Genomic DNA, 27993 nt, shown 5'->3' on the forward strand with positions numbered 1-27993 from the left:
GGCAGGAGAATGGGGTTGGAAGGGAAACATATCAGCCATGATCAAATAGTGGAGCAAATACGAAGGGCCGAACGGCCCATTTCTCCTTCCATGCCTTCTGGTCTGATGATGCCTGTTGATATCACAAAGATCATTTGTCACTGATGTTACACTTTATGTCATCAGTTGATGGAATTTCTATTATAATTAGTCAAAAATTCAGTAATTACCAAAGATGAATAATAATAAGTACTTTATTGATCCCGAGCAGGAAATTATTTCACTACAGCAGCAATATTTACAAACTTACTTAGCAATAATAATAAGTACAGAATATACACAATAATTTACAAATATGCAATATTGCTGTGCAATAATGTAAGAAATAATAAAACAGACTATTGTACTATGATGCGTGTTCTCCTGTTGCACAGGGATGAACTGTTGTATATGCCTATTGCATTTAGTAGGAAAGGTTTTCTGCAGTGATCCTCGAGACAGCAAGGCTGAATGAGCTACTCCAAAGGGTGCTCCATTGCTTATTCAGTAGGTCATGGAGAGGATGAATCTGATTGTCCATAATGGATAAAAGTTTGTTTAGTGACCTCTTCTTTATCACAATTTTCAGGAAAAAATACACATACACACGCACACACAACACACACATACATACATATGTATTACAATGCCTTCAGCCATCTAGTAGAAGCAACAATTAAGAGATTGAGAAAAGGGTCAGAATGTGGAAGAAGATTGCTGGCAGAGAAAAATGCATCTTAAACTTCGTTAAAACAAAATTTGGGCTTCTAACAACGGTTCACAAGCATGACTGATAACGGCAATACATTTTGCAAGCTGTAATCATAGAAAGATAGTTAAGGTCTCGAGAAGATACAAATTGCCCAAGGTATATGCGACTGATAATTGGGTGCCAATGTGGATGGCTTAGTCAGTTGGCATGGCAATATCTAGCATTTTGTGGGAATCCTATAGAGAGATTTCGGCACCCAAAGCTTTTCTTTCCGATTTAAATATGCATCTTATGCAACAAGTCTTCTACAAGAACACATACAAAAAAAACAATCAAAAGCCATGTGCAGGATTGCAATAGAAGTAAAATATCTTCTGCATTTCATTCACCTTTGTACTTCTATAATAAAACAACTTAGGCGACATTGGTACCATTGAGTCAAGTTTAGAAGTAGCTTCAGCTGAAGTCACGCAGAAGTGTTACAATAGTCAGAGATAGAAATTTTTTGGACGAGATATTAAAAATAAATTTACAATTCCTCTACAGATTAGCATAAAAGACCATGTGGCATCATTTTTAAGATGATTGAAGTGTTTTCCCAAATGTCTTAATCATCTATCTCTCAACAAGCATCACCAAAACAAATAATCATTCATTTTTTACCAAGTTGTACTGTGGAATTTTTCTTGCATGAGAAGACTTCAGCCAGCAAATAGTCTGGAATGACAATACATTCAGCGTTCCAACAAATTTCATAAGATTCAAAAATCCTCAAGATTTAGAAATATCTGGCAAGTTTGACCACATTAAATCACTGTCACTTTTTCCATTTCATGCAAACTGTTGCTAAATGGCTGACAATGGTTCAAAGCACAGTTAAAATAAAATTTGGAGCTAGTTTTTGGATGCACATACGTTTGTACATATGTGCAGTCAGAGTGTTGCTAGTATTTTTCCAACCAACATCATTCCGGTTTAAATGTAGCAATTTTAAAGAAATTGACCCTGAAGTTGACTATTCACCAGCAATAATAAAAACAGAAATTGGGCAAATTGCATTATATTAAATATGTGACATAGTGGTTTTGGAAAATTATATTCTTCATTACAAAAACCTGAAGGAAGATGGTATTAAACCGACCGAAATACAAAAATGCTTTTAACAATAACATAGGCATTCATAACTTACTGTATCCACTTTGGGAATTTATTTCCTGGTTATTTCAGTACTCTTGCACCTTTTTAATTTCAACTTACACTCATTTTTAGTTGGCTAAACCAAAGCAATTTCAAGTATTGTCCTTAACTGCAAGACTGAGGATTATCAGAGCAACCACATCTCTATTATTATGCTTTGTTTTTGCAGTGAGCTTTTCATTTGATGGATAGGGATGGGCAACTTAAAAACTGTTAAATGCAAGTCCATTTTGCTGGCTTTCCCAGGCAAGTCCAAAACAACTAGTTTGCTCTGTTTAATACAGCAAAAAATCTATGGTAATCTGCTTCACTAAGAATCCTTTACTATTGAAAGTTACAAGCTGCAATTTTGTTTTGCTTTGCCTCCTCCATTGACACCTTCCTTTGTTCTAATGCCATCTCTTGTCCACATGTCACGGCTTGATAAAAACCACAAAGTTCCACTATATCAACTACCCCTGGTTTAAGATTACCTAAACCAAGACAACATTACTTGTGTAATAATTGCTCCAGGAAAGCATCATTCTGCAGGTATGAAATATAAAAGTAGAATTTTCATTACCATATTATTTCACACAACATTGAAGATATGTGAACTAAATTCAAATTTTATATATGTTTAGAACCTTTGAAGGAGTTTAAAATAACGTTTTGCTAAATTCGGTCTTAACTCAAAGTGTGATATGGTGTACTTCGGAGTGTTTGTAAAAAAATGTTGCTGTAAACTGCACCACCTCACATTGCAATTTGGATTATGCCTCATCAGAATAGCAATAATAGTTTCTGAATTCATGAAATACAAGATTCCTACCACATTCTTTTATATTCTCCTTCCTACATTCACCCACCCTCCATCAAACAAGAATAAACTCACTTCCAGCACATGGTTGTACTCAGATCAAGAAACAGAAAAATAACAAAAATTAAAAAAAAACAATCATCCATTGCCATTTGCTGTTTGCTTTTTGAGAAAGTACAAATGAACAGATCTTTTCTGTGTATTTTGACTTCCAACTGGGATGAAACTATGCACAGAAGATCTAAGAGGCTCTAAAAGGAATATCAAGCAACACACATCAAAGTTGCTGGTGAACGCAGCAGGCCAAGCAGCATCTGTAGGAAAAGGTGCAGTCGACGTTTCAGGCCGAGACCCTTCGTCAGGACTAACTGAAGGAAGAGTGAGTAAGGGATTTGAAAGTTGGAGGGGGAGGGGGAGGGGGAGATCCAAAATGATAGGAGAAGACAGGAGGGGGAGGGATGGAGCCAAGAGCCGGACAGGTGATAGGCAAAAGGGGTACGAGAGGATCATGGGACAGGAGGTCCGGGAAGAAAGACCGGGGGGGGGGGGGGGACCCAGAGGATGAGCAAGAGGTATATTCAGAGGGACAGAGGGAGAAAAAGGAGAGTGAGAGAAAGAATGTGTGCATAAAAATAAGTAACAGATGGGGTATGAGGAGGAGGTGGGGCCTAGCGGAAGTTAGAGAAGTCGATGTTCATGCCATCAGGTTGGAGGCTACCCAGACGGAATATAAGGTGTTGTTCCTCCAACCTGAGTGTGGCTTCATCTTTACAGTAGAGGAGGCCGTGGATAGACATGTCAGAATGGGAATGGGATGTGGAATTAAAATATGTGGCCACTGGGAGATCCTGCTTTCTCTGGCGGACAGAGCGTAGATGTTCAGCAAAGCGGTCTCCCAGTCTGCGTCGGGTCTCGCCAATATATAAAAGGCCACATCGGGAGCACTGGACGCAGTATATCACCCCAGTCGACTCACAGGTGAAGTGTTGCCTCACCTGGAAGGACTGTTTGGGGCCCTGAATGGTGGTAAGGGAGGAAATGTAAGGGCATGTGTAGCACTTGTTCCGCTTACACGGATAAGTGCCAGGAGGGAGATCAGTGGGGAGGGATGAGGGGGATGAATGGACAAGGGAGTTGTGTAGGGAGCGATCCCTGCGGAATGCAGGGGGGGGGGAGGGAAAGATGTGCTTAGTGGTGGGATCCCGTTGGAGGTGGCAGAAGTTACGGAGAATAATATGTTGGACCCGGAGGCTGGTGGGGTGGTAGGTGAGGACCAGGGGAACCCTATTCCTAGTGGGGTGGCGGGAGGATGGAGTGAGAGCAGATGTACGGGAAATGGGGGAGATGCGTTTAAGAGCAGAGTTGATAGTGGAGGAAGGGAAGCCCCTTTCTTTAAAAAAGGAAGACATCTCCCTCGTCCTAGAATGAAAAGCCTCATCCTGAGAGCAGATGCGGCGGAGACGGAGGAATTGCGAGAAGGGGATGGCGTTTTTGCAAGAGACAGGGTGAGAAGAGGAATAGTCCAGATAGCTGTGAGAGTCAGTAGGCTTATAGTAGACATCAGTGGATAAGCTGTCTCCAGAGACAGAGACAGAAAGATCTAGAAAGGGGAGGGAGGTGTCGGAAATGGACCAGGTAAACTTGAGGGCAGGGTGAAAATTGGAGGCAAAGTTAATAAAGTCAACGAGTTCTGCATGCGTGCAGGAAGCAGCGCCAATGCAGTCGTCGATGTAGCGAAGGAAAAGTGGGGGACAGATACCAGAATAGGCACGGAACATAGATTGTTCCACAAACCCAACAAAAAGGCAGACATAGCTAGGACCCATACGGGTGCCCATAGCTACACCTTTAGTTCGGAGGAAGTGGGAGGAGCCAAAGGAGAAATTATTAAGAGTGAGGACTAATTCCGCTAGACGGAGCAGGGTGGTGGTAGAGGGGAACTGATTAGGTCTGGAATCCAAAAAGAAGCGTAGAGCTTTGAGACCTTCCTGATGGGGGATGGAAGTATATAAGGACTGGACATCCATGGTGAAAATAAAGCAGTGGGGGCCAGGGAACTTAAAATCATCGAAAAGTTTAAGAGCGTGAGAAGTGTAACGAACATAGGTCGGAAGGGATTGAACAAGGGGTGATAAAACAGTGTCGAGGTATGCTCCTGCCCCACCGAACTCATTTCCGACCTATGTTCGTGACCCTTCTCATGCTCTTAAACTTTTCGATGATTTTAAGTTCCCTGGCCCCCACCGCTTTATTTTCACCATGGATGTCCAGTCCTTGTATACTTCCATCCCAATCAGGAAGGTCTCAAAGCTCTACGCTTCTTTTTGGATTCCAGACCTAATCAGTTCCCCTCTACCACCACTCCGTCTAGCGGAATTAGTCCTCACTTTTAATAATTTCTCCTTTGGCTCCTCCCATTTCCTCCAAACTAAAGGTGTAGCTATGGGCACCCGTATGGGTCCTAGCTATGCCTGCCTTTTTGTTGGGTTTGTGGAACAATCTATGTTCCGTGCCTATTCTGGTATCTGTCCCCCACTTTTCCTTCGCTACATCGACGACTGCATTGGCGCTGCTTCCTGCACGCATGCAGAACTCGTTGACTTTGTTAACTTTGCCTCCAGCTTTCACCCTGCCCTCAAGTTTACCTGGTCCATTTCCGACACCTCCCTCCCCTTTCTAGATCTTTCTGTCTCTGTCTCTGGAGACAGCTTATCCACTGATGTCTACTATAAGCCTACTGACTCTCACAGCTATCTGGACTATTCCTCTTCTCACCCTGTCTCTTGCAAAAACGCCATCCCCTTCTCGCAATTCCTCCGTCTCCGCCGCATCTGCTCTCAGGATGAGGCTTTTCATTCTAGGACGAGGGAGATGTCTTCCTTTTTTAAAGAAAGGGGCTTCCCTTCCTCCACTATCAACTCTGCTCTTAAACGCATCTCCCCCATTTCACTTACATCTGCTCTCACTCCATCCTCCCGCCACCCCACTAGGAATAGGGTTTCCCTGGTCCTCACCTACCACCCCACCAGCCTCCGGGTCCAACATATTATTCTCCGTAACTTCCACCACCTCCAACGAGATCCCACCACTAAGCACATCTTTCCCTCCCCCCCTCTCTCTGCATTCCGCAGGGATCGCTCCCTACACAACTCCCTTGTCCATTCGTCCCTCCCCATCCCTCCCCACTGATCTCCCTCCTGGCACTTATCCGTGTAAGCGGAACAAGTGCTACACATGCCCTTACACTTCCTCCCTTACCACCATTCAGGGCCCCAAACAGTCCTTCCAGGTGAGGCAACACTTCACCTGTGAGTCAACTGGGGTGATATACTGCGTCCGGTGCTCCCGATGTGGCCTTTTATATATTAGCGAGACCCAACGCAGACTGGGAGACCGCTTTGCTGAACATCTACGCTCTGTCTGCCAGAGAAAGCAGGATCTCCCAGTGGCCACACATTTTAATTCCACATCCCATTCCCATTCTGACATGTCTATCCACGGCCTCCTCTACTGTAAAGATGAAGCCACACTCGGGTTGGAGGAACAACACCTTATATTCCGTCTGGGTAGCCTCCAACCTGATGGCATGAACATCAACTTCTCTAACTTCCGCTAGGCCCCACCTCCCCCTCATACCCCATCTGTTACTTATTTTTATGCACACATTCTTTCTCTCACTCTCCTTTTTCTCCCTCTGTCCCTCTGAATATACCTCTTGCTCATCCTCTGGGTCCCCGTCCCCCCCCAATCTTTCTTCCCAGATCTCCTGTCCCATGATCCTCTCGTATCCCCTTTTGCCAATCACCTGTCCAGCTCTTGGCTCTATCCCTCCCCCTCCTGTCTTCTCCTATCATTTTGGATCTCCCCCTCCCCCTCCAACTTTCAAATCCCTTACTCACTCTTCCTTCAGTTAGTCCTGACGAAGGGTCTCGGCCTGAAACGTCGACTGCACCTCTTCCTACAGATGCTGCTTGGCCTGCTGCGTTCACCAGCAACTTTGATGTGTGTTGCTTGAATTTCCAGCATCTGCAGAATTCCTGTTGTTTGCCTAAAAGGAATATAGATGGATTACATGGGTGGTCATTCATATATGTAATATCATTCAAGAAAAGTGTACATTTTTTAAAAAGTTATTTGCCCAATGGCAGAAAACTCCAGAAAACAAAAAAAAGACAGAACTTTAGGATGTCTTGCATTTAACTACTATTTTGTCTTAGCTGAAATATCGTTCTCAGGTTAGGTGACAAAAGCATTAGAATTGACTCTAAATGTTATTAGATTTATTGCTACTATACAGTCACTTAGATAGGAGATTAAGCTGCAAGAGTTGGAAGTTTAAAAAAGCATAATGACTTTTAAAATAATGATGATACTAAACTTAATTTACATAAATGAGCTACTTGAGCTGCATCAATTAGGAAGGAATAATATGTTACACATGGACAGCATTAACTATACATTCAGTGACCACATTTTAGGTACACCTCCCTATTAATGCAAATATCTAATCAGCCAATCACATGGCAGCAACTCATTGCATAAAAACATGCTGACATGGTCTAAAGGTTTCAGCTGTTGTTCAGACCAAACATGAAATTGGGGAATTAATGTAATCCAAGTAATTTTGACCATGGAACAATTGTTGGTGCCAGATGGAGTGGTTTGAGTATCTTAGAAACTGCTGACCCCCTGGGATTTTCATGCATAGTCTCTAGAGTTTACAGAGAATGGTGCAAAAAAAACAAAAAAAATATAAAGTGTCAGCTCTGTGGGCAAAAATATCTTGTTAATGATAGACGCAAACATGAGGAAATCTGCAGATACTGGAAATCCAAGCAACACACACAAAATGCTGGTGGAACACAGCAGGCCAGGCAGAATCTATTGGAAGAGGTACAGTCGACGTTCCGGGCCGAGACCCTTCGTCAGGACTAACTGAAGGAAGAGCTAGTAAGAGATTTTAAAGAGGGAGGGGGAAGAGGAGATTCAAAATGATAGAAGTCTTCTCCTATCCTGACGAAGGGTCTTGGCCTGAAACGTCAACTGTACCTCTTCCAATAGATGCTGCCTGGCTTGCTGAGTTCCACTAGCAATTTGTGTGTGTTGCTTTAATTAATGAAAGAGGTCAGAGGAGAATGGCCAGATTGGTTCAAGCTGACAGGAAGATGACAGTAACTCAAATAATCACGCAATACAACAGTGGTGTCCAGAAGAGCATCTCTGAACACACAGCAGGAGATACCTAATAAAGTGGTCACTGAGTGTATGTTAGAAAGCATTGCTTTTTGCAAAGGTTTACTGACCTTACTGAGTTTTGTAATATGATTATTTTACTAGACAAGCAGAAATTTCTGACGCATTAATCCTGACACACAAGTTTCCATCATGGAAATATCTTTTTTTAAATCAAGTACTGAAATTAATCTGGATTTTCTGTATCACCAAAAATAATCATAAAGCCATGGGATTTCTGAGAAATTCATCTGATACACTAAATTTCTTCAGATTATGTCAAAGAGGTAGATTTTAATGGGTGCCATAAAAAGGAGTTAAAGCAACAGAAGTGCAGAGTTTAGAAAGGGAATTGTAGGGCATAGTGATTTGGCAGCCAGTCGTAAAAGGCAGTGGTTACAGCAATTTGAAAAAAAAACTAGTCATTCAACTCATGAGGGACATCACCAAGACTTTTTAAACTGAAGGTGATTTCAAAAACACCTCCATTTGGGAGGGATCAAGGAGAGAAGCAAATCCTTACCTAATTTGGCTTCTGTACTAGGGATGGGCTATGAATGCCAGTAATGTGTGTGTGCAGTGAACAAGCAAGTTCCAATACTGGAAGATAATTGCAAATTTGCTACAAGTATTAAGAAGCCAGACAGGGACACCAAAGCTGAAATTCCAAGAGAATTACTCCTAAATTGGATTGTTTTTTTCCTGATTTTATGTCATCTTTCTTAGGAGACTGCATGGATGATACTGGGAGGCAGCTGGGGGTCAGAGAGTGCATTAACAGTATCATTACAGTATAACCGTCTCAAATTGCCAAGCTAGTGAAGTTCAAGTCTTTAAAGTGCAAAACAATGTCTTCTTCTCAGCTACGTGAAAATGAAAAAAGGGGGAAAAAAAACTCCAAGCCAGAAAAAAGGGCAGGGGAATAACAGCCATCACTCAAAACAGCCACAGATATCTGCTTATTTTCCATTTTATTAAATTCCTCCTTGGACAATTACGAAAAATATTATGTGTCTGACCAAAGTAAATCTCATTCCTTTATTTTAGATTATACCAGTCAGGTCTTGGTGATACATGTGGGAAACGGAAGACCTGAATCGCCTTAAGTGCTGGATTGAATTTTTTTTTGTGGGAAGAGCACAAAGCATTGCCAGCACATGTTAGAGAGATGAGATGAGAGCCAACCAACCAACATGTTTCTTTTTGAAAGAGAGCAGCAGCAAATACAAAACAATATTACATAGAACTCCATGTCGCAAAGGTTAAGACGACGACAGAGCATCTCTAAAAGCCTAAGATCATGCTCATTTAACTGAGGGTGGAAGATGAGGGTTATTGCAAGGTATTGAGGGAGTAGAGTAGAATAGTTACCAATGGATTATTTGAAATTACCACCCTCTAACATTAATCCTAAAGCCCAGTTCAATTATTCAGTGGGTTGAATTGTGATCCTCCATGCCTACACTAAAGACTTTGAGAAACATTAGCCAAAGAACTGACTGCTGTTTTTATGATGAGTGCTTTAATGATTCATTTCTGAATGGATTTTTAAAGTACAAATAGTATTTCTCTGAATCAAACATTTTCAACTGCTCAAATAGAATTAAGATACCCCAAGCGATACAATGACTGAGTTCCAGCTTCCAGTGCTGTCCATGATGAGTTTGCAGGATCTCTCTTGAATCATGCAGATTTCCTTGGGGTGATCTGATTTCCATCAACATCAAAAGGAGATGTGGACTGATAAGTTTATTGCCCACTGTAAATTATTCTTAGATGTGTTGGCTGGTGGAATTAAGGTGGATAGAATGTACTGTGAGTGCGTGGCCTCCGTCAGTCATGGTCGACCATGGGTACTGTACCTCTGGTAGTCACTGGTTTGTCAAGCAGCGTCGACTGTGGCTATTGAGGCCAATCCTGGAACGGCAGGATCTGCCACAGTTGCTACATGTGTAGGGCATCATGGAATTGTTGTCCATTGTCCACTGTGCTCTCCGTTTAGCTCTCCGCTCCTCAAACTGACTCAGGATCACTCTTTCACCTTGCTCTAGGTGTTGCTGAAGAGTACCTCGCCATTTGTTACGGTCATTTACTGTATCCCCTTCCAGCACTCTGTGTTGATTTTTTAAGGCATTCATGTCATGCTTGCAGAGGTCCTTGAAGCGAAGCTGGGGTCTACCAACGTTCCTCTTGCCTGTTGCTAGTTCTCTGTAGAGGATGTCCTTTGGCAGTCTACCATCCTTCATACGACGGACGTGGCCCAGCCAGCGAAGTCTGCGTTGTCTTAAAAGCGTGAAAATTGTGGGAAGTCCAGCGTGGGAGAGGACCTCAGAGTTTGGAACTTTGTCTCTCCAGGTGATGCCTAGGATGCAGCAAAGGCTGCGCAGGTGAAAACTATTGAGTTTCCTCTCCTGCTTAGAGTAAATGGTCCAAGTTTCGCTACCATACAGGAGGGTGTGTACTACAGGGAAACTTAGTGGGGAGAAAGTGTTTGCTTTATGAGCGTGCACACATTTGATGGGCCGAGTGGTTTCTTTCTACATTGTAAGAAAATAAGGAAAAATATTCAGCTTCCACTTTCCTTCCCATAACCAGATTTGAGTTCAGTGCCCTTTCCCAAAAACTGTATGAGATAAACAGCAACACAAGAGTCACAGGTCAATGGCTCACTAGCTCCTGTCACATTAAAGCAGTTTCCTGTCTCATGTAAATGCTGCTCAACTTACAACTCGGCTGATAATAAAACTCCCTACTTCCGGAAACAACCACCCTGTGAGATGCTACAAGTAGTCTTAGCTCACAAACAAAAGTTTGCAAGTTAATTGGACACAAATTTTAAATATTTACTCACATTAATTGTACTATTCCAGAATTCAAGGAGGAAGCATTTTCATATTAAAGCTGTTCAAATATTATACTTCCTCTTCTTTAAAAAAACAGAATAGACGATTTTTTTTAACCTAAAGTTAGTTAATCTGCCTCACTTCCACACAGATTTTTTTAAAACCCCAAGCTATGCAATGGTTTTAATTGATCTAGTAATATCCCAATTAAAAATGTAACATGCTCATATTAGAAACAAGAAAAGTTGAGAAGGCATTAAAGACTCAAGACGGTAATTTTAAAGGCTATCTTTTTAAAAAAGGGTCAGCAGCTTAATGAAGTTAAAGATGGAGAGTACTAACGGGCTTATTTTCTCAAAAAATACAGATCCTTCTTTGAAAACCTCGAGGCATTTCCTCCGTTTAAATATCAGTGCTATTTTTAGTAAGCTACATACAAAAGGTACTCACTGAGCCAGATGCACCAATACATTTTATACAGCTTTCAATTTAATCAATTGTTGCCCTTTGATTCAAAACCATCCCCTCCACTCCAACCATAAGCCCAACCAAACTATCCTTGAACCTTTCCAAAAACAGCCAAATTATTTATGATCCCACAAGTAATGACATATATATTACTTGCTTAGCCATGGATAAGAAAGAACCTAACCCAACAGCAGGTGGACATTAATCACGGCCACAAAAAACAAAAGGCTTTGGCTGGAGTTTCCTCATGACGTTTCTCTGCAGCACTCCAACGCCGCTCATCTCAGATCAACAAAGTTCTATAGACTGGAGATCAAATCTGAATCACCTACAGTTTGCTGAATGAATTCTGCTTAGAGCAAGAGTTCCCAACCTGGAGTCCACAGATTCCCATTGGTTAATAGTAAGGCTCCATAGCCTTAAAAAAAAATCAGTAACCACTGGTTTAGAGAAACACATGCAAAGTGCTCCTGGAATTCAGCAGGTCAGGCAGTATCTATGGAAATTTAAATAAAGAGTCAACATTTCAGGCAAAGACACTTCTCCAGTTCTGGTTAGAACCATCTTTTTAAGTAACACCCAAAAAGAAACCATTAAAAATCTGTACTGACTAACATAGGGACAAAGTGGTGAATGAGTTCTACTAAATGCACAACATTCAACAGAAAATCTATTAACTGAATTACTCCACAAAAGAAAGATGAAGCAATTTGAGGATAAGCTTCTTCGTTGCATCTCCAATAACTGTTTACAGTAGTTACATGAACAATGAGAAAGTCTGAAAATAATTATGGCAGATCTTCGAGAGGTTTAATCATCACTGATCATACTTACTTATTATGACCACTAAGGAGGCCAACGGTCCATTGTGGCCTACCTGATTTCAACTCCCAGCTGTCCCCCAAACCTCCTCATGTATTTCTGCATAACCCTGCAAATTATGCTTTCAAGTTGATACCCCTAGCTCTCTTTATTCTTTGGCCATTTATTGTCGTGAAGGGATTCTTTACAATGGTCAATTAACTCACCACAAAAACATTGGGATGCAAATAGAAATCGGAGCAAATGACAAAAGCCCATGGATCACCCGCAACGTCCACACAGACAGCGTAATGATCAGAATTGAACCTGGGTGACTGATGTCAATTTTGTTGGATCACCTCCAGATGCAAAATGAGTCAGCATTTTCAACTAGTATTTAAATATTGCCAATTAATAACAGGAGATTGAGTAGCTTGCAATTCAGATTTGTTTCCTGCTTCATGTCAAGTTAAGCTAGCTTTGATTTGAGGGTGAAGTAGGTGAAAGAAAGATTGCAGTATGTAGACTAGGGGTGCAGAAGGCACATTGAATATGACAGCTGAAATACAAGGACAGGGAAATCCAACATGTCCCATAGAAACATTTTCCGTGCATTTTTAATTCTGTCCCACAATCCTAAAATTTCAAAATCACATATTGTCAGCAAACTTAAATAGAAAGAGTATAGGGGAGAGGTGGAAGGGTAATTATTTTAGGTTTGGATTTCTCTGGTCTCACTGGGACTAACTGTAGTCTTCCTCTTTTTAATAGCAGAAAATCACAACCCATAACTAGCTCCTCTGCAAGAATAATCTAACATTCATACTGTTTGAAGTGAATTTATTTTATAAAGTAACTGACCTTCACACAAAATAAAAATCATACAATCAAGTCTTGAAGGGCACCAGCAGAAAAAGCTTTCAGGAAGTAGTGTCTGAGAAGAAAAGACACCTAGTCTGGCACTCTGCCCTCAGAATCAGACAATTAGCCACAACATTACTAATAGATTAATATCTCAAATCTCACTTTTGAAACCACAGTATAAAGATTGAATTGAAGGCAATTTACACATCATAGCTGAGGCCTGCTATCGTCAGAGGGTCACCAAGAATAGTTTTCCTGTACGCTCTACCCAAAAAAAAAATTGAGCTCTTAACAAGTTTGCCTCCCATTTCAGGAAGCCTCATTGGTAGGCCAGGAAGTTTTCAGCAGGATGTCAGAAGATTGTATGTTACAAGAGAAGGTAGGGGACATCAAGGAGGGGGTAGGAGAGGGACCAGAAGTCAAGGTAGAGTAAGACAGAGTGAGATGGGAATGGAGGTTGGGGAAAGGAGATATTGAGTCAGAAGCCAGTTCAAGACAGAGAGGAATCAGGATAAAGAGTGGGTTGGGAGATACATTGTAACCCAAAATTTCCCCATAATCTTCTACTGAATAATTTTTTGCTCTGGGCTTTTAACCACTTGGCTATCACATTACATGTAACCCCTGTATAATCTTTCTTACTTTATAATGTTAAAAGAAGATTCTCCTTAGTTCTGTTCCAAAGAAAACACACTCGTTAATTCAATCATTTCTCACAGCTTTAAGTTTCCGGTCCCAGCAATATCCCAGCAATCACAGCTTTCCTGTTGGGTCACCAGAACTATATGCAACGCTTAGGCAATTGCCTGGCCTGTCAGATGCAGTCCAGGAATAATCTCACTGCTCTTACATTGTGTCTTGCTGTTCTAAGGTCAGATTTCATCGACCCCCTTTTATTACTTACTCAAAAAATTCTATCAAGTTGGGGTGGCACGGCTAGTTACGCTTCTGCCTCACAGCTCCAGCAACCCAGATTCAATGCTGATCTTCGGTGCTCTGTGTGAAGTTTGCACAATCTCACAAGGAATTAATGGGTTTTCCTCAAGCGTTCTAGTTTCTGGTGACATCCCAAAGCATACTGGTTTGCAGACTTAATTTCAGAATTACGTGATGCAAATATGGGAAGAAATGGCTATAGGGAAAATTAATTGGGAATGGAACTGCTTTGGAATTTGCTATAGACTCAAGAAGCTCAAAAACCTTGTTTTTATCTTAAGAAAATATGGAAATCACTTAGTTACACATGACCTTCCATTAACAAATCTAATATGCCTGGCACAGACGAAATTGAGCCTTTGTAAATGAAGGTACATACTATCCTGTACAATAGTTTCTATATTTTGCCCACTTCAAAATTAAACTAAATGGCCTATGGTTACCTATATTATCTCTTAATTTCTATTTAAACAATAAACAATGGCATAGCATTAATAATTCTTTGGCACACTCCTGCTGTCAAAGCCTCTACGATTTCCTCCCCTGCTTCTTTTAACAGCCTGGGATGTACTTAAGTCTGGCTTAATAATTTATTTAAAGCTGATAAACTCCTAATCCTTCCTCTTTTACTCTGCTTATCTCATCCACGATTTAACATAATAAGAAAATGAAAAAATAGGTATAGAACTAGGACTCTCAACTCTTCAGGGCAGGTTTGCCATTCAATATGATCATGGCTAATATTCCCAGGCCTCATATCTTCTCCTGTGCCACTCTCCGACAGTCCTCAATTCTAAGATCTTTTAAAACTTATCTACTTCCTTTCCCCAATCATCTACCCTCCACAACCTTCCAGGGTTCAGAATTACAGACATTTCACTGATAGTTCCTTGATTGGTTGATTAGTTGAAAGTGTATCCTTGGTCATGACTAACAAGGTATCCAGACAATCCCTAGTTTCTCAACACCATTTTTCCTAAACCCTTTTCAGTCTCCAAATTTGCACACTACTTATTCTTACCAAACTTATACTAGATATAGAATGTCCAATGACATTTTGAAACCTCTGATTCCTGTTAAAATGCTATTTCCCAGAAAAGTCTTTCATAAACCGAAACAGGCAGATCTTATTGTTGTATGTAACATTAAATTGGGCATTTGTTCACATATCCACACCATCAATCTCTGTAAGATTTCATTACTCCGGCTATGGCTTTACTCAAGACCTGCTGAAACTCTCAAGTTCTTATTAACTCCTATTAACTCTAGATGACTGTTCCTGTGCATTCCTTTCACACTCATCAAGAGACCATAAGACATAGAAGCAGAATTAGGCCATTTGGCCCATCGAGTCTTCTCCGCCATTCAATCATGGCTGATCCCCTTTTCCCCACTCCTCAGCCCGACACCCAGCCTTCTCCCCATAACCTTTGAATCTGTGTCCGATCAAGAACCTATCAAGCTCTGCCTTAAGTTTACCCAAGTACCTGGCCTCTACAGCTGCCTGTAGTAATAAATTCCACAAATTCACCACCCTCTGGCTAAAGAAATTTTTCCGCATCTGTTTTAAATGGATGCTCCTCTATCCTGAGGCTGTGCCCTCTTGTCTTGCACTCCCCCACCATGGGCAACACCCTTTCTACATCAACTCTATCTAGGCCTTTCAACATTTGAAAGGTTTCAATGAGATCCACCCCTCCCCCACCCATCCTTCTAAATTCCAGTGAGTACGAACCCAGAGCTATCAAATGTGCCTCATATGATAACCCTTTCATTCCCAGAAACATCCTTGTGAACCTCCTTTGAACCCTCTCCAAAGAGATTATACGAAAAGTGGTTGCCCACTTCCTAACTCCAAGTCCTACTCATTCATAAATGTTGCCCTAAAATAGCTCCAAGCAGCATCTCAACATCAACTTCTTCACACCTGTTTTCAAATCCTTTCTCAGTGTTGTTTCTCTCTGCCTTTGCAACCTATAATGGGGCTATTTCAACATATTGCAATTGTTGTAACAGGACATTTGAAGATCTTCACAATTTTCTATCATACACCACAATTCACCAGGTTTTTCAATGTTTTGATGTACTTGTGACAAATAAAGCAATTACCAATATTTGCATCAACTACTATTTACTAAACACAAAATAATCTGCAGATGCTGGGGTCAAAGCAACACTCACAACACGCTGGAGGAACTCAGCAGGTCGGGCAGCATCCATGGAAAAGATCGGTAAGCGTTTCGGGCCGGAACCCTTCGTCAGGACTGCAGAGGGAAGGCACCCTCTCTAGACTGAGACCGCTCTTACTGCCGCTGGGTCCTACTGCCCGTCTTATTCTCCCACTACCCTTTTTCCTCCCCGTGACTCCCAACCTTCCCTCTACCCCTCATTGCCCCTCCATTCCTCTGATCCCTCATCCTCCCCTAATCCCACTCTCCCTGAATATCCCAACCCCCCCTCCCTCCTGAGACCTCCCACCCTTCACCCTCCTTCGACCCCAGCCCCAACCCCTGCCGTGTCTTCACCATCGCCTCTGACCTTCCCCTTTCTGAGGCAGAACGTTCTGTTCTTAGCAAGGGCCTCACTTTTGTCCCCCTCCGTCCACACCTCAGTGAGTTCCGTGCCGGCCATGATGCTGAACTCTTCTTCCGTCGCCTACGTCTCCGAGCCTACTTCTTTGGCAAGGATTCCCCTCCCCCTACTGAGGATCCCCTTCTCCTGTCTAAAACCCTCCTCCTCCTCCTGGACACCCCGCCCGGCCTTCTACCTGCACTTGATTTTTTTTTATCTCCAACTGTCGCCAAGACATCAACCGTCTCAACTTCACCACTCCTCTCTCCTGTTCCAACCTCACTCCCTCTGAACGCACTGCCCTCCACTCTCTCTGCACTAATCCCAACCTCACCATCAAACCTGCTGACAAAGGTGGTGCTGTAGTAGTCTGGCAGACGGACCTCTACCTCACTGAGGCCAAACGGCAGCTCTCTGACACCATCTCTTACTTACCCCTGGAACAGGACCTCACCAAAAAACATAGGGCCTCTGCCCCTTCCCTCTACGGTCCTGACGAAGGGTTCCGGCCCGAAACGTCACCAATCTTTTCCACGGATGCTGCCCGACCTGCTGAGTTCCTCCAGTGTGTTGTGAGTGCTACTATTTACTAAGGTGCCCACACAGAACTCTGGGGAACTCAAATTCATTGTGCCAAACCTCTCTCAGGCACAACCTCCTCCTCATGAAGCTCCAGTATAGGACAGGAGGCAAAGGCCATTTTTGCACAAGACAACAAATCCATTTTATTTTCTTAAATAGAAAGGAAACAGCTGAATTTGATCACAAATTTTAATATCAAAGTATACTCTCTGACTGGGTGAGGTCTCCCCTTACCAAAGAATTGCAAACAAGCCTTGCAATTAATACAAGTGCATTTACTTTATTCTATACATCAGTAGCAATTCAATAAGCTACCGGAATTCCTGCATACTGTGATACTGTCTACATCAGGGGTCCCCAACCTTTTTTGCACCACAGACCGGTTTAGTATTAACAATATTCTTGCAGACCGGCTGTCCGGCGGGGCGGGGGGGGGGGGGGGGGGTTCAAGTAGGGTTAAACTCACCTCAACATGTCTTTTACAGTTAGGGTTGCCAACTTTCTCACTCTCAAATAAGGGACAAAAGTAGCAGTCAAATCTCGGGACACTTTACCCCAGGAAAGACTACCATGACCATGAAGCCTTGCGCAGGCACCTGTGTGTGCATGCGTGACATGCACGTGATATGCGCATGCGCGTACGTGCCGATTTTTCTCCCCCCCACAATCGGTTTTGCCTTCATCTTCCCGACTACACTGTACGTACATTATTTCTACTTTATATAGGCTGTGTATTTATCATATAATTCCTGCTTTTACTACATGTTAGTGTTATTTATTTTTGGTTTTGTGTGTTATAGTCATAGTCATAGTAGTCACAGTCATACTCTATTGATCCCGAGGGAAATTGATTTTCGTTACAGTTGCCCCAACCAAGGATAGAGTATAAATATAGTAATATAAAACCATGAATAATAGTAACATGTAAATTATGCCAGGAAATAAGTCCAGGACCAGTCTATTGGCTCAGGGTGTCTGACCGTCCAAGGGAGGAGTTGTAAAGTTTGATGGCCACAGGCAGGAATGACTTCCTATGATGCTCTGTGTTGCATCTCGGTAGAATGAGTCTCTGGCTGAATGTACTCCTGTGCCCAACCAGTACATTATGTAGTGGATGGGAGACATTGTCCAAGATGGCATGCAACTTGGACAGCTTCCTCTTTTCAGACACCACCGTCAGGGGGAGGGGGAGGGGGAGAAAATTTGGTATGATCTGGTAGGTTATTTTTTGGGTCTGGGGACGTTCAAAATTTTTTCCCATATAAATTAATGGTAATTGCTTCTTCACTTTACGCCATTTCAGCACGAAAGGTTTCATAGGAACGCTCTACCTTAGCGGGGAAAATATGGGACAAGGGCAGTCCCGTATGGGACAAACGAATTTAGTTCAATATACGGGATATCCCGGCAAATGCAGGACAGTTGACAACCCTATGTTCAAGTTTAACAGTACATGACAGGGAATGAGGAAAGGTGCAGCTGACTCATATCATTTCGTCGTGGCCCGGTAGCACATGCTTTGCGGCCTGGTGATTGGGGACCGCTGGTCTAGATTACCTACCAGCAAAGCTGACATCATAATAAATGCGCAGTACTGAAACAATAATGAATCATTTTCTATAATTAGGAAACACAATGAACATCATTTCTGAGAAATCGCCTCATGTATACCCTTTTGAGAAAGCAACAAGAAATAATTTATAAAAATTATATTATTGATGTGAAATAGATTTTAGCTGAAGCTAAGCCAAATAACTGTCAATTCATTTTGAATACACAAATACAAATTATCTGGACCCAAAATGCTTGATATGCACCTACAAAACTACTACACAGACACACACATTACTCAAATACCTGTATTACTTAACTATTAAACTAGTAAACTATTAAAACTATTTAACTATTAAACTATTAAATACCCAGCTTACATCACTGCTTAGCTGTAAACTTCAACTCAATAGAGAATGCATTTCAACTATATACACACAGCACTACACGTGGCCAAGTGGTTAAGACGTTCGTCTAGTGATTTGAAGGTCGCTAGTTTGAGTCTCATCTGTGGCAGCGTGTTTGTGTCCTTGAGCAAGGCACTTAACCACACATTGCTCTAGTGTCTGTGCGAGGAGTGGTGCCCCACACAGACTTCCAATCTGCGCCTTGTAAGTAAATGGAATCTGCGCCAGGGTCTGAGTCAATGTTCTCCTCCCCACTAGATAATACAAATACTACATACAGACATCCATAGCAGAGTAAATTTTAAATTGTCCCAATCAGGCCTAGAGATTTAATTGCTGTGGAGACAATCCTACCCTTGTAGGATAATGTCCTTCCTGGCTAGGGAGGTCACTCCACTATAAGGTGAGACTCATGCCTGTGAAAACAATCTCAGACTCTGGAGCATCCTCTGTGGTACTTGCATGAGTTGACTCTGAGACTGTAGGAATTGGCTCAGACAGCTCTGGACACCTTTCTTCTTCCTTTTTCTTCTTCTAATCTGTGCATCTTGATCTTGGGAATGTACAACAGTTCAGTGGTGTATTCTCTTACTAATCATTCTATTGCTCCCTTTACAACTGATCTCTCCTATTGGTTTCCTCATCCATAACATCATCTGATGAATCCTCAGTTTTCATATCTCCATTGACTCCTTTCTTTTTGGTGTTCCATTCATCCAGCTGAGCTTTGGCCTTTTTATCTACTATTACAAGTAGCTGTTTGTCTCCCACTTGAAGTTTAAGCAATAACCTTAATGCATGCAGAGTAGATTTGGGTTCTTTATATTCACAAACCTTAGCGTTTGCAACTTTCCTGAAACTCCCTGAACTCTCTTCCATCTTAAAACCAAGCCTCACTTTGCAAATAACTGCCTGATTAACCTATCAGAAGCTTTCCCAGATACATTGCCTACAAAAACTGTTGTAGTCGGACCACTACTTCTGCCATTTTCATGATTCCTCCAAGCAGTATGGTCCTTCCTCGGTCCAATATGCTTTCCAACCAGAGGCATAGAGGTTGGCATCAACACCTGTTTGCTCTCTGTTGAGGAAAAACTCATGGTGTACAACACAAAGACAGTTGCGGCATCATCCAGTACCTTGCTTAATTTGCTTTCAGATGGCTTTATTGCAGGAGATATAGCATGCAAATTCTGGCTGGATCTCCAAGCAAGTTGTAGCTCTCTCAGCTAATGACATCCCCACAACGTTGCCCTCCTGTTTTTACCATATACAAGCTTAATGTGGCTTGTTGGTTGTAGTATTTCACTGTTATGAATGTCATTCCTACAGGAGTTATCTTTTCTCCCATACAAGCTCTTAGTTGCATGGATCTGCAGGATTTAAACTAAATTTGAAATGTCATTCAAACTCATTTTGTAGAATGACTGAAACAGCCGAACCAGAGTCAAATTCCATTTTAATTAATTCACCACTTTTCATCACTTTTGGTGTAAGCCACATTGTTTGCCCATTGTCAGCTTTCAAATTGTAAATTGCAAGTCTAGCCAGTCCCACGTCATTCTCTGCGTTATCAGATTTTCCATCAACATCATTAGACTGGTGTCCCTTTTGAAACTGTAACTTGATATTTTAGCTTTTTCTCTTCCTTGAGCAGTTCATGTATTTTTTGTCTGCTAACATGGTTTTGTATGTGACCTACTTTATTGCATTTTCCACAAGTTTTGCCTTTAAATGTGCATTTGTTTGATGTATGTGAGCCCCTGTCACAACAATAGCACAATTTGTTCAAGCTAGCTGGTTTCTGTTCAGATGTTGCAATTTTGTTCACACTCACTTTCATTCCTGACTGCAACTCAATTGTATCCATGTCTGTGGTTTCCACCGAAACAACTATTTCAACTGCTCTTTTGAATGCAAGCTGTGCTTCAGTTAGGAGCCATTTTGAATGCTTTCTTATAAGATTTCACAAACTAAACAATCTCTCAGTATATCATTAAACCCATTACTGAACTCACAATGCTCAATCTCTTCAATTCAGCCACGTATGCTGAAAGGACTCTCCTTTTTGGTTTCACTTATGAAACCTAAAATGTTCTGCAATCAATAACGGTTTCAGTTGTACGTGTTCCTGCATTACTTTTGCATTATCAACAAAGCTAATATCTATTCGTTTGGTTGAATCAGACAAACCTTGAAGCAAACTGTATGCCTTTAAACCCAATGCATTTAGCAAAATTGGTACTTATTTTTCATTGATTACTTCATTTGCTTCAAAATACTGTTGAATTTGCTCAGTATGTAAAATCCAGTTATGTGTTGTGTAAACAAACTTGTCAATCTTTCCAATGTAGCCAGCCTTTTCTACTTAAATTGATTGTTATCACCCAGTACTCATTCTTTATGAACCCATGAACTCTTCTGCTTTCTGATTTTTTTTTTAAATCAATCGTGCCTTCTCTTCAAAAGAACACGTGCTACGCCGCTTTTTGTTTAAAATTCGACCATTCTTTACTGTGTTTTTTTGTAGTTCGAACGTCTCACTGCACTTTAACATATCGGCAGCCATCTCAGGTTCATTTTTAAAAAATACGTATCAAATCAGCTACTACGTTTACTGATGATATGAATACATAAAATCAGCATATAAAGCAAACATCTTTGCCAAATTGGTAATTATACAATCAAGGGTTTTGTTTCTATTAAAGACAATCAGAATTCCAATAGGAGAAATATAAAGAGCATTCACTGAACTGTTTTCAAAGTAGAAACAGCAGGATGGAAAAGGAACTGGCCAGCCCTCAATAGTTTCAGTTACTTCAAAACCAACGTTATGCATACTGATATAATAGATTTATTGTTCACATTATAATGCACCTTTCAATCAAGTCTGCTAATGTGGATAGTTAACTCGGATTTACAAATATATGCACAGAAATTCCAGTCATCCAAATTAATCATCTAAAATTTTGTCTTCAATGTTGACAAAAGGCATATATGGATTACAGCACACACATTTTTTTAAAAATCAGAATCAAGGAATACACATGGAATTTAACCACACAATTGAAAAATCAAGACTATTTTGGCATTAGACACAATATTAAGATTTCACCAATCTCAAGGCTGATAAAACCTCATAAAAATTGAACATTTCAGGTTCAAATGAAAATAAAGATAACTGCAGATGCTGGAAATCTAAAATAAAAAACTCAAAATACTGGAAACATCTCAGATCCTTCAGCCTGTTAACCTAACTGCATTACTTTTCATTGTAATTCTAATATCCTCTGTATCTTATTACAACCTCAATGTGAACTGATATGTTAGAAATACCTTAATTATTAATACAAAGCTGATATTTTCAAGGAAAACAATTTATGCAAAATGAAAAAATCTGATATTTTTTAGAAATAGTAATCCGGCACACTGTATTTAAAACGCAAGAGATTCTGCAGCTGTTGGAAATCCGGAGTGAAAATGCTAGAGGAACTCAGGTCAGGCAGCATCTATGGAAATGAATAAACAGTCACCGTTTTGGGCTGAGACCCTTCATCAGGACTGGATGGAAAGGGGAAATCAGCCAATTACCTTTTATACCTATCACCCCCCAGCTTCTTACTTTATCCCCCCCTTCCCCACCCACCTGGCTTCACCTATCACCTTCTAGTTTGTACCCCTCCTGTTATGCTTTGTAACTTCAGAAAATAATTGAAAGGAAAACACAGGAGACGGGATATTTGTGTACTTAGTTTTTCTTTTAGTGAGGCGTTCACATATGACACAGTGGATTAATGACAAATGCTATTCACGAACTGTACTTCTTATATATAATCCATAGTGAATTACATAAACAAAGGATGCTTAATCAAACATTTATACAATATTATTCAAATATTGCTGAAATATTAAATGCACTATAGCTTCCCCTCCCACCCCCACCATCTTATTCCGGCTTCTTCCCCTTCCTTCTCAATCCTGATGAAGGGTCTCGGCCCAAAATGACAACTATTTATTCATTTCAAAAAATGCTGCCTGACCTGCTGAGTTCCTCCAGCATTTTCTGGGTGTTGCTTCATTAAATATCCATTGTTTTTTTCAGTTAATACATCTTCCTAAAGACAAACTATTGCATAAAAAGACATCCCTGAGATCTGCAGAGAAGCAACTAATTTTTTTTAAATATAGAAAAAAGGCACAAACTGTAAAATGCATCCAAATTTATTAAAAACCATACCATCTCTAATCCACAGAATTTATGCCCTATAATGCAGAGCAATTCTAAAGAAATATCCGTAATTACATATGGAAAAACACATGATCTTAATTAAAATATCTACTTTTCCAAATAAATAGTTTTCTATTTTAAACAGTTTTTGCATTTCACACACCAAACTTCCTTTGTTCAAACATTTTCTACCCCAAGTGCAATGATGCATAGTTCCAGCAGTCAGAAGTCTCTTGCCTTCTCCTCTCCAGTTTCTCCTTTACCCATCTTCCACAGTAGATATAATAATCATATTAATAAGTACTTGATATAATAATCATATTAATAAGTACTTTATTGATCCCAAGTGAGTTGATAATATTGTACTTTTTAACAATTTCCCATGAGTCAGAAAACTTGGTCACTTGATTACAAAAAATAGAACCTCACTGGAGCTTGAGATTTAAAAGGCAAGTAATAGTCTTATGCCTAGCTTCTGGTATTCCCCATCCTCTCCCATCCTTGCACCTTACTACCATACAATAAAAACAAGCACTTCAGTTTAGAGAAAAATCAAGAAAATGAAATTAAGATTCAGAAATCCATAGATTTAACTCACTGTTTTGAAACAGGACTCACTATTTTGAAATTATAATTGTTGCTTCCTGTCATGTAGTTGTTAACTTCATACTCTTACATTTCAGGAATACACCAGACTGCAATCTAATAATAGAAGTAGTTCTGAAATTCTTCAGTGACAAATTTAAGTTAGCTGCTTTTAATTGAGCCATATGAAATTATATCCTCTGCAATCCACTGGCTCTGAAAAGTGTAATAATATCGTATTTACATTGGAAAAATTGAGCTTAAAAGAGCATTCATCATTTGTTACACAAGAAAACCAGTCAGGATGTTGAGAGTTTTCATAGTATTTTACGTAACAATAGGAGTTAAAACAGCCTAGAAAAGCAATTATATACTGTTCACACTGTAAAACATTCTCTAAAATCTTGCTAGCTTTGTTGGAGTAAACTTGGATTTAACCATCTGTATTCATAAAAGGAAATCTATTTTCACAGCAAAAGAAAGCTTCCCTTTCAGTATACCAGAGTTCAAGATCATGTGATAACATTTAAATTTTGCTTTCCGCAGGAATTCCACACCCCCTTTTTGTATCCTGTTATTCACAAGAGTATTTTCCTTTTGGTTAACAGCAAGAATATGAAATGTATGTCACCAGGTGGTCTTACCATTAAAGAAACTTTTAGCTCGGAGATAACTGACACTGAGCCGGAGAACAGAGAGCTTGTCCAATTTCGATACAACATCCTGTGGGAAAGGCAGGAGGTTGGCTAGACGTTCTAGCTCTGCATTCAGTCGGTCGCGATGCCTTTTGGATGGATTTGACTTTGCTCCTTCAGGTGCCAAGGATTTTACGCTTAAAGTAAAAAGAAAATACTGTTGTATTACTATGATTTTTTACTCTCCATTCATGAATTTCAAAGCATCACAATGTTATTTCCAACTGTGTCAAATTTGAAATTTAATAGTATATTAAGTACCTCCATGGGCAAAGTGGACAAAACCCAGTCACAATTAACTCATGAGAATACAGTTAAAAATAATCATACATAGACTTTACTCCTTAACGTGCATTAAATGCTACAAATGAAGTGCAATATTTTACAATAATTCAAGTGTGCAACACAAATTTCATCAACTTAGGAATCCAATTCTTAACCCCTCACCAATTGTAATATATTGGATACCGGTTATTTAAAAAGTCTATAAATGGAATTTGAAGAGGAGGAATATGAGTGAAGCTTTTCAAAATTACATTGTGGTTGTTTAGGGTTAATGTCCCCACCACTCTCATCCAATTAAGACAGCAAAATGTTATTTTTAAGGAACCAAAAGTGATTTAGCTCAATCTAAAGCAAGGTCTTGAATCCAACAAAGCAAAGTACGCAAGTGTGACGCATGAGCACTTAGAACCAATTTGCAAACATGGTACAAAAAGGCAAACAATACATGTGACATGTTTAACCTTTCTGAAAGCTTATAATAAGATGCCACACAAAAGATTATTAAACAAAATTAGGGTGCAAAGTGGAAGCAGTATACCAACATTGAACAATGATTAACAGAAAGACAACAAGTAAAGAATAAACGGATCATTTTCAAGTTGGAAAGCTGTGCTTTGTCAGTTGTTACAGAGACTGGTCCCGAATCTTCTACTGTCAGAACTACATCAATGAATATATAATGATATTATATATTTTATACAATAATATATTATAAACTATATCTATGAAAGAGAACACAAAATTATAGTTTCCTGAAGATACAAAGCTGGATGGTCATGTGGGTATGAGAATGAAACAGAGGGACATGTGGACAGGTTCAGTAAACATGGAATGTGAAGTAATGGAAGAAAAATAGGAAGTTGTTCACTTTGGTAAAAAAAACGAAAACATAACTTTTCTTTAAATGGTCAGAAACTGAAAAGTATCAGTGTTCAGAGGGAACAGGTGCTCCTCTATACAAATCATTAACTAAGTTATTCAGGTTAGGAAAGCAAATAGCAATTTAGCCTTCAATTAAAATAGAGTGAAAGTATCCAACTGAAATCATATGGGGTTCTGGCGAGATAGTAACTGGAATATAGTGTGTAGATCTGGACTAAGGAACAACATAAAGTAACTTGAACAAAGGCTCAAGGGGAGGAGGAGTGGGGAAGTTTCCTACCAGGAGAGATTAAGCATTATGAAACTAGGTTCTCTAGAGCTTCAAAACAAAAAATAAGAATTAATTTCAGTAATATTTGCATCTTTAAATAAGGCTTAACAAGGTAGACACAGGGATGATGCTTCCCTTGTGTGTGTCCAGAACCAAGATTCGAATAATATTTTGACCACTTAGAGCTGAGATGAAAAGAATTCTGTTGCCTAGACAGTAGTGAATCTTTACACGCCCACACCCGAGGGCTGTGGAGGCTCACTCACTCGGTATATTCAAGTCAGAAATCAACAGAATCTTGGATATCAAAGGAACAGAGGGATACAGGGTTTTGCAGCAAAGTGGTGCTGATGTGAAAGACAGCCATAATCGCAATGAATGACAGAGTAGCCCTGAAGAGTCAAATGTCCAAACACAGAAAAAAATTTTTGCAGTATGTACACTTCCCTGATGTGTTGACACACTTGCATCTTGGTTAATAAGTAATATAATTACTGTCTAACATTGCAAAATATAATTGTGCCATGGAGCATAAACAAATAGAATTAAAATTATATGCATGTAATTTAATTATCCACAGCAACCTTCACCCAAGCAATGAGCTTGCCTCTTCAATCGCAAAATGCTTAAGGTGAGGACCTAATGCATTTTATCATGACCCTGCTAGCTCTCTACCAGAGTAACTCATTAGTTCTACCCCAGGACACTTTTTGAGGCCTTGCAAAACCTTCTCTCATCATAAATTCATTCAAGTGTCTTAAAGGCCATAGCAGAACCTGCTTCCACTCAATAGTAGGCATGCATTCTGGATTCCAAACACATGATGTGTAAGCAATTTTATTTTTCTTACTTATACACATCATCCATTCCTTGACTCCTCACCTTTGAAAACTACCTCTCACTATCCACTCTATCCTAACCCCTTATCATAATTCAATCAGATCTCCCCTCTGCCTTCTCTTAAAAAAAAATTTGCCCAGATTCTCTTTTCTAACTGCAGATTCTCATCCTAGGAACCATCCTCACATTTTTTTCTATACCTTTTCTAAAATCTTAACATTCTTCCTACAATGGATGAGATCAGAATCAAATATGTCAAAGTCAAAGTAAAGTATGTATATGACATTATATACTACCTCAAAATTTATTTGCTTGCAGGCATTTACCAGAAAATAATGAAACACAATAGCATTAATAAAGACTGTCAAAGACCAACAACTAATGTGCAAAAGAAGATAAAAGTGTGTAAATAAAAATATATATACTGAGAACATAAGTTGCAGAGTCCTTGAAAGTGAGTCTGTAGGTAGTGGAATCAGTTCAGAGTTGAGGGAAGTGAAGTTATCCATGCCAGTTCAGGAGTCTGATGGCTATAGGGTAATAACTGTTCCTCAACCTGGTCACGTGGGACCCAAGGTTCCTGTATCCCCTACCCAACGACAGAGCAAGTAGACAGTAGGCCTGAATGGTGGGGGCTTTGATGATGGATACCACTTGCCTGTGGCAGCACTTCTTGTAAATGCAGTCAGTGGTGGGGAGGGTTTCGCAAGTGATGGACTGAGACATATCCACCTCTTTCTGTAGAATTGACTGAGACATATCCACCTCTTTCAGTAGACATATTTCATAAAAGTTACTGAAACATGTCACTTTGATCTCAAATATAGTAATCTCTGGAGTAGTCCTAGTGCCACGTGTTAGTCAAGGCAGGAATAGAACAGATGAATGTGTGGCTGAGGAGCTAATGCAGCCGGCTGGCTTTCAGGCTCCTAGATCATGAGTATATCTTCTGGGACAAGAGAGATGGGTTGCACCTTAAATAGAGAGAACTACTATACCGACCAGGAGGTTTGCTAGTTCTGCTTTGGAGGGGGCTCACACTAGTTTGGTAGGGGAATGGGAACAGAGCACAGGTCAGAAAATGAAGAGATAGAGAAGAGGGTAGATACCATCACCAGTAAGTCTATAGTGAAGGGCAGGCAGAAGCAAGGTAGTAGACACAATGTTCTGGATGTGTAGAAGTGTGTTTATTTGTATGCTCAGAGTACTAGGTGGGGCAAAAGAGA

General features: G+C 40.3%; 1 protein-coding gene across 1 annotated transcript in view; it reads right to left on the minus strand.

The window, feature by feature from the left end:
• LOC140195290 (aryl hydrocarbon receptor-like) overlaps nucleotides 1–27993 on the minus strand; it is a 219428-nt gene that overhangs the window by 177794 nt on the left and 13641 nt on the right. Inside the window, exon 2 of the mRNA XM_072253377.1 lies at nucleotides 24439–24626. Coding sequence (XP_072109478.1) covers nucleotides 24439–24626 — 188 coding nt within the window. The remainder of the gene's footprint in view (nucleotides 1–24438; nucleotides 24627–27993) is intronic.

Source organism: Mobula birostris, chromosome 3 (genome assembly GCF_030028105.1).
Source record: "Mobula birostris isolate sMobBir1 chromosome 3, sMobBir1.hap1, whole genome shotgun sequence".
NCBI classification, from domain to species: Eukaryota; Metazoa; Chordata; class Chondrichthyes; order Myliobatiformes; family Myliobatidae; genus Mobula; species Mobula birostris.